This window comes from Gossypium arboreum, chromosome 5 (assembly GCF_025698485.1).
Source record: "Gossypium arboreum isolate Shixiya-1 chromosome 5, ASM2569848v2, whole genome shotgun sequence".
Taxonomy (NCBI): domain Eukaryota; kingdom Viridiplantae; phylum Streptophyta; class Magnoliopsida; order Malvales; family Malvaceae; genus Gossypium; species Gossypium arboreum.
This window is the reverse complement of record NC_069074.1, coordinates 34,550,990-34,566,437: the sequence shown is the minus strand read 5'-3', so window position 1 is coordinate 34,566,437 and position 15,448 is coordinate 34,550,990. Positions and strand designations below refer to the sequence as shown.

The window sequence follows — 15,448 nt, the reverse complement described above, 5'->3', positions numbered from 1 at the left end:
TAAAGTAGTAATCCACCTCCCACACACACAATCTCAACGCCACTATCACTAGCTACGTTCCTCCGCCGCGTTATTCTTTTTGTTATTGTTATTATATCAACCACCACCAAATTATATAAATACTAGCGTAAGTTTATATACGATTTTTTTATTTTAATTTAATAATTACAAATTATTAACACAAATTATTGATATAATATTATTTTATGTTCATATATAGCATATACAAATAATTATATTTATCTAATGTAGAAATGAATTAATCTTTAAATGCGTGCGATTGAATTAAAATTTAAGTATTATGTATACATTTAAATCACAATTAAAATTTCATGTATATAATTACATCAAATCAAAGTTGGTGTATAATTTTAAAATTTATTTCTATAATAAATATATATATTAAATAAGTTGATATAATAAACAAATGAAATGTCTCAAATTCAAATTATATTAGGTGTTATTTTTTTATATATAAAAGATATAAAAAATAAAACGCCCTACAAATATATATTAATAAAAAATATAATATTTTATAGTTGGAAGAAAACAAAAATACGAATATATAAATTTCATAAATAAAATATTATATAAAAATAACATGATTTACGGACGATAAATACATCAAACCAAACATGAAAATTGTCGTATCTTTGCTATCATCAGCTCAACACTAGAATTTCAGCTGGCTTTTTGGGATACTCAGATTAGTTATTTAACCTTTTTTTTAGTTTTATTTTTATTTTTTGGCAATGCCTATAAATAGAGGAGCTTGGCCTTAATCTTTTGCTCAATCAAAAGCAGGCTTGTTCATTTTTCTTGTATTCTGAGAGTGGTATTGAGTGTTGCATTGAGCTTCTTTTCTTTTTATTTTTTTTCTTGAGCTTCAAAATAATGGGCAGCTCTAAGGTTATTGGTGCTGCGTTTTTGGTTTTATTACTAGTGGACTTGGCCTTTGCTGCTAGGTCATTTAGGAGTGTAGGAAAAGGAGGTGGTGGTGGAGGAGGAGGAGGAAGTGGTGGAGGTGGAGGTGGTGCTAATGGTTTGGGGTCAGGTTCTGGATATGGTTCAGGGTATGGTTCTGGAAGGGGTTCCGGATACGGTTCAGGAGGTTATGGTAGAGGAGGAGGTGGTGGTGGTGGTGAAGGAGGAGGAGGTGGAGGTGGCTCTAGTTCAGGCCAAGGGTATGGGTCTGGATATGGGTCCGGATACGGGTCTGGGTATGGGAATGGTGTAGGAGGTGGTGGAGGCGGAGGTAGAGGAGGAGGAGGTGGCGGAGGTGGAGGTAGTGGAGGTGGACATGGCTCAGGTTATGGATACGGAAGCGGATCTGGATACGGAAGCGGTGGCGGTAGAGGTAGAGGTGGAGGTGGAGGTGGAGGTGGTGGTGGTGGAGGAGGAGGTGGTGGTGGCGGTGACAATGGTTATGGACATGGTTCAGGGTATGGAAGTGGGTCTGGGTATGGTTCAGGATACGGTAGTGGTGGGGGAGATGATGATTATTCACCATAAACTAATGAATGGGTGAATATTTTATTTAGGTATAGAGATGTATAGAATTGTGTTAGTATTTGCATGGATTTGCATGAGGGGCATGCATATATAAATATATATATATATATATATTGTAAAACTTCTAAGTCTTTAGTAAAGCATTTTAGATACTATGTTTCATATTGTCATGCATTATTGTACCATCGGTAATTACAATGAATAATACTTGGTACTTAATTCCATTTCTCTTCTTCGGTATTTTATATAATTATTACTTATAATAAAAGGAATTCAAAAAAAATTGGGAATATTCAAATAAAATAAATTATTTATATTTTGAATTTGTATTTCTTGGGTAATAAATTAATTTTTATATAATTGAGAAGGGTATTATGGTTTTGAGTTCGTGGTAAATTGGTGTTAATAAGAGTTTTAATTATTACTAAAGAATTGGGAAATAAATGAAAGAATTGAGAAATCATTTGCATATTTAATTATTTTTAGATAATTAAAATTATAAAAGAAATAAAGGGAAAAATTAATATTTTTATTTGGATAAGTTGTGGAAAGGAAAAGAAATTATTTATTTTACATAAAATTTCCAAATTTATCTTTTATATAAATAATTAATAACAAAATTAAATTAAATATTGTAGAAAGATACAAATATTCTAAGGATTAAATTATTAAAATTTTAAATGTAAATTTAATAAATAAATATCTAATCATCTAAAAAGATTAAATACATCCTTTGATGCAAATATTCTAATCAATTTTCTCTTTAACCAGCAAGCGTTATAGGTTCAGCTTCTCCGTACTAAATATAAAGTTAAAGAAATTTGTCCAGTGGACATCTTGAGAGATTTATGCTCCTTTGTTTGGAGGCACCTTCCGAAGGTGTGGCCTCTCTTGCGTCGGAGTTTTACTTGGTCAGTTGGTGATGGTAGACTAATCAAGGTATGGACGGATCATTGGGTTCCGGAAATTGGTCCTCTTTTTAACTTTTGCCATAATATGGATCTCATTAACATGGATACTACCTTCTGTGAGGTTATGTTAGCTGGCGGTAGTTGGGATTGGAATTTTTGGCATTGCATGGTAGATGGGAATGCGATTCCTTTTACTGCAGGTATCCTGCCTCCGAATCCTTTTATTGGGCAAGATGAATTGATTTCCAACTGGTCTACTAATGGCGGATTTATTGTCAAATCAACTTATAATCACTTGATGCAAAACAGTTTGAAACCGGTAGACAATAAATGGAAATCGGCTTAGTCCTTTGAGGGGCCTCAACGAATTAGACAATTCCTCTGGTTGGTTTCCAAGGAATGTTTGCTAACGAATGCCAAAAGATTCAGAAAAGGTATGGTAGGTAATCTTTTTTGCTTACTTTGTGGTAATTCTAAAGAATCTATCATCCATGTTTTTCAAGACCGTTTTAAGGCTCGTGCATTGTGGTATCAACTTATCCCTAATAGATGTTCTATGTAATTTTTTTCCATCCCACTTGTAGGGGATTGACTCGATTAAGCAACGAACAAGTAAAAATAGCGGAACCCCTCAAAAGAGGATAAAAAACCACGAGCAAAGATAAATTTACTATAATAGAAAAATAACGAAGAGTATAAAAGATGGAGAATAAAACTAAACCCTGAAAACTTAAAAACAAAGAACCCTCAAAACGTAAACACAAAATTCTCTATGTTATGAGTTCTAATCACTAATGAGTGCATTTTTTAAGGTTGTAAAAGAGCCTATTTATAGGCTAAATTCATAGGTCAAATAATAATAAAATAATTTAGGCTAATTAGAGTTTAATTGAAACAAATAAACAGAGTTTAACAAGAAGATTATTTCTCAGATTTGACTGAAATAAGAGTCATACTTAACAAATCTCCACATTGACTCATATTTCCACAACGCCATCTTTGCCAAAGCCCGCCACGGGCCTATCTTGAACTATGCAGGAAATTAACTGTGTCGAATTTGTGCTTGGAAATTGAAATACTTCTAGCTCTAGACTTGTACACTACCAAATCAAAACTAACTCGGGTCTAATTTTCACGAACACAGTGCCCTAACTTTTTAAAACCTACATCCAAAAGAGAACCTCTCTTCAACGAAGCGGTCATCCCTTTTTCCCTCCTATGACCAAATTGCCTCCACTCTAAACGAGTTGACTTCGATTCCATAACGGACAAGAGACGTTCGATTTCATCGGTCATTGTAAAACCTTCCAGAATATAAAGATTGCTGGTTCTTTTACCTTTTAACAAAACGAGAGCTCCACGAGATACTTTAATATCGCTTGACTCAATGTTGATTTTGCATCCTTTCAAGTCTAAAATGCTCAAGGAGATGAGATTCTTTCCTAAATCAGGTACATACTTGACATTTGAAAGTGTCTTAATCGTCCCATCGTGCATACTAATTTTAACAGTACCAATACCAATTATCTTACTGGATGAACCGTTTCCCCTGCGCACAACTCCACCTTCAACTGAACTTTATGTGGAGAACCATTCTCTATTGGGACACATGTGGAAAGAGCATCCTGAATCTAAGATCTATTTAGACTTAAGCTTGGAGCTTTCGCTCGTGAACACTAACAAGAAATCATCACTGCTTTTCCCAGCCAAATTAGGACCAGCTATATCTTCCCCGTTACTTTCAGCAATCTTTTTATTTTGCAATTTATAACAATCTGCTTTGACGTGACCTAACTTCTTACAATAATAACACCTTTTGTCTCGCTTCTTTGATGCTACCAAAATGGAAGCTTGTCTATCTGCCTTGCTATCCGAACCAAACTCATTGTCGAGTTTGTCTCTATTTAACAAATGACCCTTCACATCTTCGAACGAAAGTTTGTCTTTGCCATAAACCAAAGTCTCCTTGAAAGACTTGTATGAAGGGGGTAAAAAGCACAATAATAGCATAGCTTGATCTTCATCTGCAATCTGAACCTCAAAGTTCTTTAAATCATTTAAAAGAGTAATGAATTGATTGATGTGATCTCTAAGAAGCTCACATTCATTCATGCGAAACACAAATAGGCGTTGTTTCAACACTAAACGGTTATCTAGAGATTTAGTCGTATAAAGAGTTTTTAACTTTTTTCACAAGGCGGATGAGGTCTTCTCCATTAATACCTCCTGTAATATCGTATTTGCTAGGCACAACTAGATTGCAGACAAGACTTTTTCATTAAACTTTTCCCATTCTGTTTGATTTAGATTCTCAAGCTTTTTCCCAGTAACAAACTTTTTCAAGCCGGTTTAAACTAGAATTGCCATCATCCGAACTTGCCACAGATTGAAATTTGTGACATCATCGAACTTCTCAATTTCAAACCTTGTTGCTGCTATCTTTGAACGGGCTGATCTACAAAAATTGAACTAGCTCTGATACCACTTATTGGGGATCGACTTGATTAAGCAACGAACAAGTAAAAATAGTGGAAGAAATTAAAAATTTGAACACACAAATTTAACGTGAAAAAACCCCTCCAAAGAGGATAAAAAACCACGGGCAAAGATAATTTTACTATAATTGTAAAAGAACAAAGAGTAAAAAAGATAGAGATAAAAACTAAACCCCAAAAACCTAAAAACAAAGAACTCTCAAAACATAAACACAAAATTCTCTAAATGTGTTATGAGTTCTAATCTCTAATGAGTGTATTTTCTAAGGTTAAAAAAGAGTCTATTTATAGGCTAAATTCATATGTCAAATAATAATAAAATAATCTAGACTAATCAGAGTTTGATTGAAACAAATAAACAGAGTTTAATAAGAAGATTATTTCTCAAATTTGACTGAAATAGGGATCACACTTAACAACGCTATTTGGATTGATTTCTTTAAATCTAAGGAATGAGTTTGATCTAGTCTATATTGAGGTTGAGTGGTAGTTTCTGTTTGGTATAATCTGTTGGAATATGTGGAAACAGAGAAATATGTGGATTTTCCAAGAGGTGGATGTTGATTTAAAGAATATTCTTATCTCCTCATGGAGTTGGGCGAATTTTATTAAGCATCGTCATGCTTCATCTATTGGTTCTTCTAGAAATCTTAGCCATCGTAATCTTTGGGTTCCTCCTCCCTTGGGAGTCATTAAATTGAATGGCAAGATCTCCGAATTTGGAATTTGCTTCTGCTGCTGTTGTGGCGAGAGATATTATGGGAATATGGCTTGGAGGTGTGTATAGGAATATTGGTAGATGTAGTGTTGAGCAGGCAAAACTTTGGGTGATTTATGATGCTTTTGTTTTGGCTTGGGATGTTAAATAGGATAATATCATTGTTAAAACGGATTGTGCCCAAGCCCTTTCAGCAATCTCAAACAATTGGCGTGGTAAGTCGAATAGGAATTTAGTAATTAGAATAAATAAACTTTGTAGTAGAAACTGGCAAGTGCTTTTACAAAAGGGAGCAGGAGAAGCTAATGCTACAGCTCACATATTGGCTGGTGCAATGCAAAGAATCCGTATGGGTCTATTAGGTTCAAGGAAATTCCTAAAGAAATTATTGAGCAAATTTGGATTGATGGGGACTCAATTTGTACTGTAATTGCTTTATTTCTATAATTAATCTCTATTTATTTACCAAAAAAGAGATTTTTTTATTTTAAAAAGAAATTGTTAATAATAAAATTTTTGAAGGACAGAATTGATTTTTTACGTAATTCAAATTGTTTTAAGTTTCTTTTCCCCTGAATTGAGGTATTAAAAAAATAAAGGAAAATAAAGGGAAGTGAGGGGTTCCCTATCTTTTTTTCCGTTCCTTAATTAAAATATGTATCCAAATAAGGAAAAATTTATCATTTTGCTTTATTTAGGGTATGTTTGATAAATTAAAATTTTAAGTGTTGAATTCGTTAAATTTATATTAAAAATCATCTAGAAAATTAGTAAATATAGGTACAAAATATAATTATGTATTTGATTAAAATAAATATTAATTATTAAAATATTTATTTCTTAATTTTAATCTTATTAATATAATAATTTATCTCAATTGAAATGATTTTGTATAAAAAAATAAAATAATAATTTAAATATTTCATTTAAAAATAATTTATTTCAATTATTTAATAAAATAAAATGAACTTAATATTTTACATTAAGTTATAAGTGACTACCCATCTACTTATTTCATTTAATATTTTTTTGTTGAAAATTCTATATTAAGTAAAAAATTAAAATAATATTATAACGTAGATCTGAATATGAAAAACTTTAAAACGTATGAGAAGTGGAAATAATAAAAGATGAGAGATGAGAATTGGTCATCGTTACATAATTTATTTAGCTATCGATTCCCTTATACTTCCAAATTTGTTTCTAGGCAACTAAGCTAGAGGGTCCTCATATTCTGGAAAACACTAGGAATATTCTTATTGCTTTCCATTTCTTTTTTTTTTGTTTATCAAGATACAACTACTTATTCTAAAATGTATTTCTATCATTCAGATTTTATGTAAAACCCAGGTAGTCATAATTTAAGTAATAAAGTTATTATATATTAATACCAGGAATTAGAATTCTTGGTAAGTTTTAATAGATTCGGGTCCCTAACATGAACCAATGATAAGTTTCTCTGTCCTGTCCTCAACATCCCAATTTGTTCCATTTTCTCAATCGAGCTACTCGGTCAGTCAATTTAATCCAATAAGTTCAACATTTGTAATTTTTAAACATAACCACTTCATCTATTCTGAATTCTACATTTTTTTTTCCAAAATATATTCCCATTCAATAATATGTTTTTAGATCGGATCGGTAATTGAATTAGCCAAGTCATTGATTTATTAATTCGACCAGTTCAATTGGACCGATTAAAAAAAATTAAAAATTAAAAAAAATTCTAATTCTACCACTAGTTCAATCAATTCATACCAATTTTTAATCTAAACAGTTCAAAATTACTCTTTAGACCGATACTTCAATCCAATCAATTTAACCGATTGATGCAATCCAATTCAAACAACTCTGTAATATTTAAATCTATTACTCATAAAAAGGAAAACGAAGTCAAGTAACAGGTTTAAATATCCAAATCAGTTAAATCACATAAGTAATAAAGATTCAAAGAATTGAGTATTCAACAATTAATATCTGCATCTACTTCTTCAAATTCATTGAAATAAAAATTATAAGTTGTAAATCTTTCTTTTCCTGATCTAAAGTTTCTTCCTGACACTTAAATTTAAATATTTTCTGAAAAACTATAACCTATGAATATTAAAACCCTAACTTGAGTCCTTTCCATTTAATTTAGAAATATTATTAAAATATTAACCTTTAATACATTTTAAACCCTATAACCTAAAAATTGGTTGTCTAAAGCATCATTAAAATCAAGCTAAACCAGAGGATGTGTTTTGAAATGCTGCATAAATTCAATGTCAAGAAGAGTATCCTCTCAAGATGTATAGTTCAAATATTCAATAAAAGTAAACAACAGCTAGCCGTTACAATTATATAACCAAATGAAAATTATGCTAATTTGTATTCAGTTATGCAAATGATAGCCTATTCTAAAATCTGTTTCCTTTTTTTTTTTTTTTTTTAAATCAATAAAATTAGTCTATCTGTTCCGAAGAATACCTAACAAAAGCTGTACTGAATAAAAATTTGCCCTTCTTGCTGCTATCTTCATGCACTTATAGCTTTCTCAATTAACTCATTGATGCCAATGAATGTAGATATGTTTTGAGTTGAACTATGTGAAGAAGTCATAAGCCACTCCATGAAAAAACTCACAAGAATGGTTTTGAATCTATTGATAACCGGAAAACTAATCCATCACCCTCTCACTGACGTTTGCTACCTTCTGCAGTATCATGGACTCTGCTTGATGAATTGCTCTCTGTGATCCCATGATTGTGACTTTCCTGTCACACAAGTTAAAGGGAAAAAAGGAATTAGCTAGGAACTCGACGCCTAATAGTGGATTGATAAAATTGGGATTGTTATACCTGTCATTTGTTCCAGACATGAAATCACCCCTATCCGATATTTTTATCCTGGCACCGCTTACCTGCAATGACAAAGTGCTCAATTCAGAACATAAGCAAAAATTATGGAACTAAATGATATCTATTTCTCATTTATAAACCTGACTGATTTCCATGATATTCCTTCCACCACGACCAAGAACCAGTCCTATATGCTCATCAGAAACACCAATCGTGATAGAGTTGCTATGATCCTCCTGTATAGACATATCAAAAGATTTCTGTCAAGCAAGATCGATTGAACTACAATATATGCATATAGCATGAGTCTATTTCAGAATGCAAGTCATCACTTGCAAAATAATAATAGGGTTTAGGGAATTAAAAATTGAAATGACACAAGAAATACTAATACTATATTGCTCCTATTCTTCATTTAGCTCAAAGCATCCACATCTGATGCATTCGGACATAAGTAAGGTATGGGCACGACACCCCCTAAGGACCCTCCAAATACATAGAAAATATTAGAAAAAAATTGAACAAACCAGTGTCTGACATTCATACCCAAGTTTCAGTAACATAGTACTTCTATACAACAAATCTATAAGTAAGGTATAATTGGCAGAAATGAGTTAAATAATATTGTTTGAGTCTTACAAAAAACAAATGAAAGGAGAATGTGATCATCCTCCATGTAGATACCAAAGTAAAATATAACAAATAAATATAGTTTCCCTTAACAGCGAACAAAGTAAAATAGCATCAGTCACCAGGCAGAATAGAGAAAACACATAGAAAGAGATGAACCTTGTGATTCGGAAACTTCACTCCAGCCCCATTTGGTGCATAGCTCATTGAATTGTAAGTCGCTGTAGCAACAGAAGGAAGCATATATGCATATGGAATACCATGAAAACCAGAGAAGAAAATACCTAAAATTTCAAGTTACAAGAAATCTTACTAGGACCAAATTAATTAAATCTTACTAGCAGTGTTTAGTAAGAACTCTACAAAGGACATAATACCAAGAAAAATAACAGTTGCACATCATGGACTACTCTCATCATAAATTAGAAAGAAAAATGACTGTTAAGAATCAGACTACTTGACAATGAAATTTGTTACCACATCCTAAAAAAGCAAACAAACTCCCAAACAAGTCATCTTCTGGAATTTAAACACATAAAGGAACTTCTTCCCTTATATCTCATGAATTTTGGCCACATTTATTAAAGACTATGCTTACTTCCCAATCATTTGAGCACCATCATGAGAAATCTGCAAGTACTTTGCAGTAAGGATAAATTACATAGGTGCAACACCTTCCAATTTGTTGTTTTCATTATGCCCCTTGGCTTTTAGGTTTCCATGATCATACTAAATGACTCAGGTCCAGTGGAAAAAATATGAGTTCTGGGACACATTTAGCCTATCCACCTCGAGAGTTTAAAAAAGAGAAAAAAACTTTTTTTTCCAGAGAATACATATGAAAGGCAAAATAGAGTTACAATAAATGAGATGGAAAATTTATGTCAGAGGTGGACTTAGTGAAGGAGAAATACTGAAAAATGATTGTTACCGAACAAAGGCAATGTGTCCATTATCGCAAAAAGAGTTCAGAAAAGATCATGACAGCAGCTAAGTTTAATGTTTAAATTCATAGCAGGGCCGAAAAGCTTTAGTGAGATAGATGACTTCTGTCAGGCTTGCGTTAGCTGAATGGAAATACATCTAGTTTTAATTGTTTAATGTCACAGCACAGCTAAAAACTTCTCTTTGCCAAAAATGAAATGGTAAATAAAAAACTGTTTGCATATCTGGATTATGAAATAACAGTGAAACTGGTGGGAGATGAAAAGGCAATAATAGTGTTCATAAAAGCAGAGACAATTGATGCAAATGTAGACTCGGTAGCGAAATAAAAAGAGAACACACCTGCATATGAAAATGGGGCATGCATAGCTTGTGAGTAATAAGAGTCTTCACAAAGCTTGGAAAGAATCAAATCAATTGCTCGCAACTGCTCATCTAGAGTGCCAGTAACTGTTACTAGCCTATCATTCAAGCCATAAAAATTATTATCCTGTGGAGATATCTTAATGCCAGCTTGGGAGCCTTCAATAAATGACCTACAAAAAGGCAGACATACTCAATGAAGCGACCAATAATACTTCAATAGTAACTAACCACAGACCACAGACATATAACATGAGACTACTTTAAACAATCATTTTTAGTAAATGTAGGGTTTCTCCTTCCATCTATAATGCATTCACAAAAAATTATGTCACAAAAAATAGCTTTCTTACAAGCCAGGGAGCATGTTAAGGATATGGGACTTTTCATTCATTATAACTTCTTGGAGGACTTAAGCCACAAGTAGCAACCATAATCTACTTGGGGACCAGTCATACTTTATGAATCAGAAAAAAATCTGAGTCAAATCATGCTCACTTATGTGGAAGTGGTCAATAAATGTATAAAAGCACAGGTTAACACTAATTCTTCTTGCAAGTGGAAGTTATATTTAATAGACTTATCCATCTCGAGGAACATGTCCTCAGCCCACTCAACACCCAAGTAACAAGACAATATAAACATTAGATTAGTTCTTTTCCATAATTCTAAGTTGATTTACAAGCTCAAGTAAAGCCCATGGTACTTCAATTTAAAAAGAAAGTAAATATCATGCAGTTCAGACATTGCTGCCAGCTGGACCTCTTTGTAAGAAAGCTTTGTTTTCAAAAACCTCAAGTCCCCATCTTTGGATGTTATAATGAAACCAAAAGGCAATCACCGAAAGAGCTTCTCCAAACAAATAACTTTTAGGCCAAACAAGTTTTTAATCTTCACCAACTATTTTTAGAAATAAAGTTATCTCGAAATAAGATCCAAGTCATCCACATAAAACTTGTCCACAGTCTAAGATTGAACCTTGGTCAGACAGGTATTCTAGAAATAAAAGCTCTGACAACTTACCACATTTTGCCAAATATACCTAAAATAATTCATTTCTTAAAGCCATCCCCATCTACTTACAGAATAAGCATGTTATGAAAACACAATTCTAGAAGTAACTTACTAAGATGAATCAAAATCATCATTATGATCATCTTTACAATATTTATTCCTATCGCCAAAAGTTCTCCTATTCAATGTCAGTCTCTCCAAGTTAGCTCTCTTTGTATGTGAAGTTGTTGAATCATCCCCAACTCAATTGGTCACGTATCACTTTTAAGTGGGCATTCTCACACATGATTCAATTCCAAAAATAAGCAGTTCAGTCACCACTCACACCTATTTGAACATACTAGAAATCAACAGTAGTTTAAATTTTTTATGAAGTTTATCCCTGCAAATAAACAGCATAATGGAAGATTAAATATGTGTTCTTTATAAAACACTATTAAAAATTATTAAAAATTCCTTTAATTTTAAGTCAGCAAATTGTCATATCCAGGTGCATTGCCAAAATCATAGCAACAAAAACATTTATAATAATCAGAGTATCCAAGTAGAATTCTTACTTTATGGTAGCCCCTCCTTTCCCAATTATGCTGCCACAAGAGCTATTGGAAACAATTAGCCTCACTTTTGTTCTAGGTTCAACATCATCATTATCTTTGATATTAAGCTAACCAGAAACAAACTTAGTTATTATAAAAAAAAAAAAGAAAAAAAGATGGAGAATTTATAGAGTTAAAATTCATAAATAAAAAAAAAGGTAACCTCATCCAATAATTTTGCAAGGATAAGTTCCACAGCTTTGAGTATATCATCAATTGCTCCAGAGACCATAATGATCCTGTCTGATGTTCCCGGGAAAAATTCATGATTGCGTGACAACTGGATTCGAGCTCCTGATTTTGACTGAAATTCGGTAATTGTTGAACCACCCTTTCCAATTACTGAACCAGCCGCAGCATTGGAGACAAGAAACCTGACATATGTAGGCTTCTCTGCATTCTCTGACAGAAGAAATGGGCAAAAAAACATCACTTAGTTCTACGATAATTAATCACATGTAGTCTTCTTTCAAATAATAATAAAAAATAATGCATTTGTAGTCAATGAGGAATTTTGGAAGCAAAGATGAAATTTTCAACCATTAAAGCAATCTCCTTCCTTTTTAGCCCAAAGAACAAATAAGAGGATTGAGAATGAAAAGAAAAAAAAAGAAGACATCACACAATATGTAATTTATAACATTAAAAAAGATTGAAGTAAATGCATTAAATACAGAACAAGTGGTTGCTTCAGCACAATAAGTGTTGCTTATTAAGACAAGCCATCTGATAATAATTCAGATAGTAATAATTTTATCTCACACATGAAAGAAGTAGAAAATCTGATCTTAAGAAAGGTAATATAGAACTTACATTTTCAATATTCACGCAACTCTTATCAACATTTTGATATAGATTTGATTAGTTAATAGCAAGCAACACCGGTCACTAAAAACCCTAAACCCTATTAGCATAAGCAAAGTAACTTAAATCCATCTCATCCATCATTTTACATTTAAAAACCAAGAGAGAATCACTGAAGTAGATGATAACTGTAAAAGGAAAGTCATAAACCTGAAGAATATGACTCAGAGAAAATTAAGGTAAATAAAGATAGAACTCAAGCTCTAGATAACAGGAGATGCTCTTGATGTTCTATATTTTTATATTTACATAAATTCGATGGACTAGTTTACTAAATATAGCATCTAGGAAGTCAAATCAATGACTTTAATGATATCTTCAAAGATAAAAGAAACAATCAAACATTTAATATAGCCTTTCCATCAATAACTTCGTCTATTAATCCTTTAAAAACAAGGGCATACAGAATTTTGCACAGAAACTTACCAATAAGAAATGCATAAAACAGGTAATGTACATCATGCATACAATTCAGGAAACAGAGGGCGCTAGGGAGCAGCAAAAATTGTGTGTAACATGCACTGATGTTAGTGAACTAGAAAATAAGAGATGACCACACCCCTAGTCCAATATCAGGCACGACAAGAGTCCTAATCTGAGCTTTCATCTGTAACAATAAAGAAATGTCACTCCAGTAGTTTTCTTTTCTTCCACTTACCAAGCATCTCGCTTCAAAGTCCATGAAAATGCACCCAAAGTCAAAGAAATCAATTCCCACCTAAGTAATCCATTACGACAACAATATAAGATTTATCATTTCTGAATTCAATATAGTATGCTCTCCAAAAGTATTCACATTAATTCCTATTAGACAAGCTGACTACTGTAGCCAAACAATTCAAACAATATATCTTCTTTGGTTTCACATCTAACTTTTAATTGTACTTTAAAAAAGAACACCAACAACAATGACCGAAACAACCCTTACTTGCAGCTCCTCGCACCTCATACCACCATTGACCTCATAGTCAGTTCAGCTTTCACAGTTCCTATAGAAAAAAAGCAGATAAAAGATAATGCCAGCGAAACTCCAGGATTTCTCATCCTTCTACTCCAATACTTTCAGCAGCATTCAAACAATAAGCTAAAAATTGAAAACCCATTCTTTTCTCGCTCGCTATCCAATTCACATTTCTCCTCAGTCAGCACATAATGCTAGGGTTAGGGTTTCAAATTCTATAATAAAAATAGAAAAAAAAATACCATTCTCATACTAATCTTTACATTAGAGGGGGGGAAAAAAGGAAAAAGAAAAAACACATAACAAAATTTAAAGCCATTAACTCAAAAAATAGAAAACAAACAAAATGGAAAGCTTAAACGGAGAGAAAAGGAAGATCAGGTCAGAAAATTACCAGAAGTCGGCGATTTAGGTGGCGGCGGAGATCTCTTCCTCGCAGCCTCTGGTGATGACATATAAGACGACTCCGTCGACTCCATTTTTCTCTTCTCGTCTCCTCTTCTAAACCAAAAATCAAGAACTAAATAAAAACAACAAAACAATCCACAACACTATATACATAAATAAATAAATAAGAAACAGCAAAGCTTAAGCAAATTAATCAAGATCTCCTCTAAATTAATAGAATTTTAAACAAAAAAAAAAACCAAAGAGATTAATACTTTTTTTACCAAATTAGCTTTCTAATTTAGTTTTTTTTTTCTTTCAGTTCGCAGCTTTCTTCTTCTTCTTCGGTCTGAGCTCAAGCGTTCTGATTTTTTTTCGTTATCTATACATGGCTCGCGCCTCGCTGGCTTAGGTTCGTGGCCCGTCCGAGTTTTAATTAAATAAATAATAAATTAGGATGGGTGAACGTGAAGAGAAGTGGCGGCCCACAAGGTTGCGACCACGCTACCCATTTCGGCTAACCTGTCATCATCCTTCCTTCCCATATTTAAGGTTGGATCATCCTAGAGTTGTGCATGTCCCGAGCTACCCGGCCAGCCTGAAACTCCGCTCAAAAAAAAGAGAATTTGAGTAAAAATATAAGCCTGAAATATAGTTTTAGGTAAAAAATGAGGCCTGTTTAGAAAACGAATCGGGCTTGGATAAAAAAATTTTAGCCCGGCCTGACCCGACCCGAATTATTTACTAAATATATATTTTTTTATTTTTAATCATATTTACATTTTATTTTTAATTTTAATATAATCACTTTTTATTATATTTTTAATTTGTGTATTGTTTTAATAATTGTTTTAATATAATTTTTATTTGTTTCTTATTTTAATATTTGTTTTAAATGTATTTGATGATTTATTATATTTTAAATTTTTTATTTAATGAAATAAGTTTAAAAATTTAATATGGGCCGCGAGTCGGGCTTGGGCTTAATAATTTTATTTCGGGCCGGGCTTAGATGAATTTTTAGGCCCATATTTTGGGCCGAGCCGAGCCAGCCTAAATTTTTGTATGGGCCCTGCTCGAACCCGACCCGGCCCAAATTCCCATGCACACCTCTAGATCATCCTCTTTTCTTAATATTTTATATATTTTTATTGTGACATGTGTACAAGGGTGTTCAAACATGTAAGTGATCGGTTAATGAATCAATTACTA

General features: G+C 32.6%; 2 protein-coding genes across 11 annotated transcripts; one reads left to right on the top strand and one right to left on the bottom strand.

Moving 5' to 3' along the window:
• The first annotated feature begins 657 nt into the window (after nucleotides 1-657).
• On the top strand, nucleotides 658-1,736 carry LOC108452577 (glycine-rich cell wall structural protein 2-like). Its single transcript, XM_017750371.2, has one exon. It carries the CDS (start codon nucleotides 895-897, stop codon nucleotides 1,510-1,512), a length of 618 nt encoding a protein of 205 aa, XP_017605860.2. The 5' UTR covers nucleotides 658-894; the 3' UTR covers nucleotides 1,513-1,736.
• Nucleotides 1,737-7,875: 6,139 nt separating this feature from the next.
• On the bottom strand, nucleotides 7,876-14,842 carry LOC108453630 (protein BTR1). 10 transcript variants are annotated; one of them, XM_053028333.1, is made up of 11 exons: nucleotides 14,521-14,842; nucleotides 14,244-14,350; nucleotides 13,817-13,877; nucleotides 13,547-13,606; nucleotides 12,188-12,426; nucleotides 11,986-12,092; nucleotides 10,394-10,587; nucleotides 9,266-9,390; nucleotides 8,617-8,712; nucleotides 8,477-8,538; nucleotides 7,876-8,392 (listed from the first exon to the last, which is right to left on the bottom strand). In XM_053028333.1, the coding sequence occupies exons 4-11, from the start codon at nucleotides 13,551-13,553 to the stop codon at nucleotides 8,296-8,298; spliced, it is 927 nt and encodes a 308-aa protein (XP_052884293.1). In that variant the 5' UTR covers nucleotides 13,554-13,606; nucleotides 13,817-13,877; nucleotides 14,244-14,350; nucleotides 14,521-14,842; the 3' UTR covers nucleotides 7,876-8,295. The 10 variants fall into 10 exon arrangements, with proteins under 10 accessions (XP_052884293.1, XP_052884289.1, XP_017607346.1 ...); XM_053028329.1 differs by lacking the exons at nucleotides 13,547-13,606; nucleotides 13,817-13,877 and having other exon boundaries at nucleotides 14,244-14,347; nucleotides 14,512-14,841; XM_017751857.2 differs by lacking the exons at nucleotides 13,547-13,606; nucleotides 13,817-13,877 and having other exon boundaries at nucleotides 14,244-14,347; nucleotides 14,521-14,840.
• Between the last annotated feature and the right edge of the window lie 606 nt (nucleotides 14,843-15,448).

What these genes read in the sequence shown, in the direction of transcription:
- LOC108452577 (XM_017750371.2), top strand. Translation starts at nt 895, where the DNA reads ATGGGCAGCTCTAAGGTTATTGGTGCTGCGTTTTTGGTTTTATTACTA.
- LOC108453630 (XM_053028329.1), bottom strand. Translation starts at nt 14,328, where the DNA reads ATGGAGTCGACGGAGTCGTCTTATATGTCATCACCAGAGGCTGCGAGG. An exon ending in AAAGGAGGGGCTACCATAAA is followed by an intron (nt 10,588 to 11,985) that starts GTAAGAATTCTA and finishes GCCTTTTTGTAG; the next exon opens with GTCATTTATTGAAGGCTCCC. An exon ending in TGCCCCATTTTCATATGCAG is followed by an intron (nt 9,391 to 10,393) that starts GTGTGTTCTCTT and finishes TTGAAATTTTAG; the next exon opens with GTATTTTCTTCTCTGGTTTT.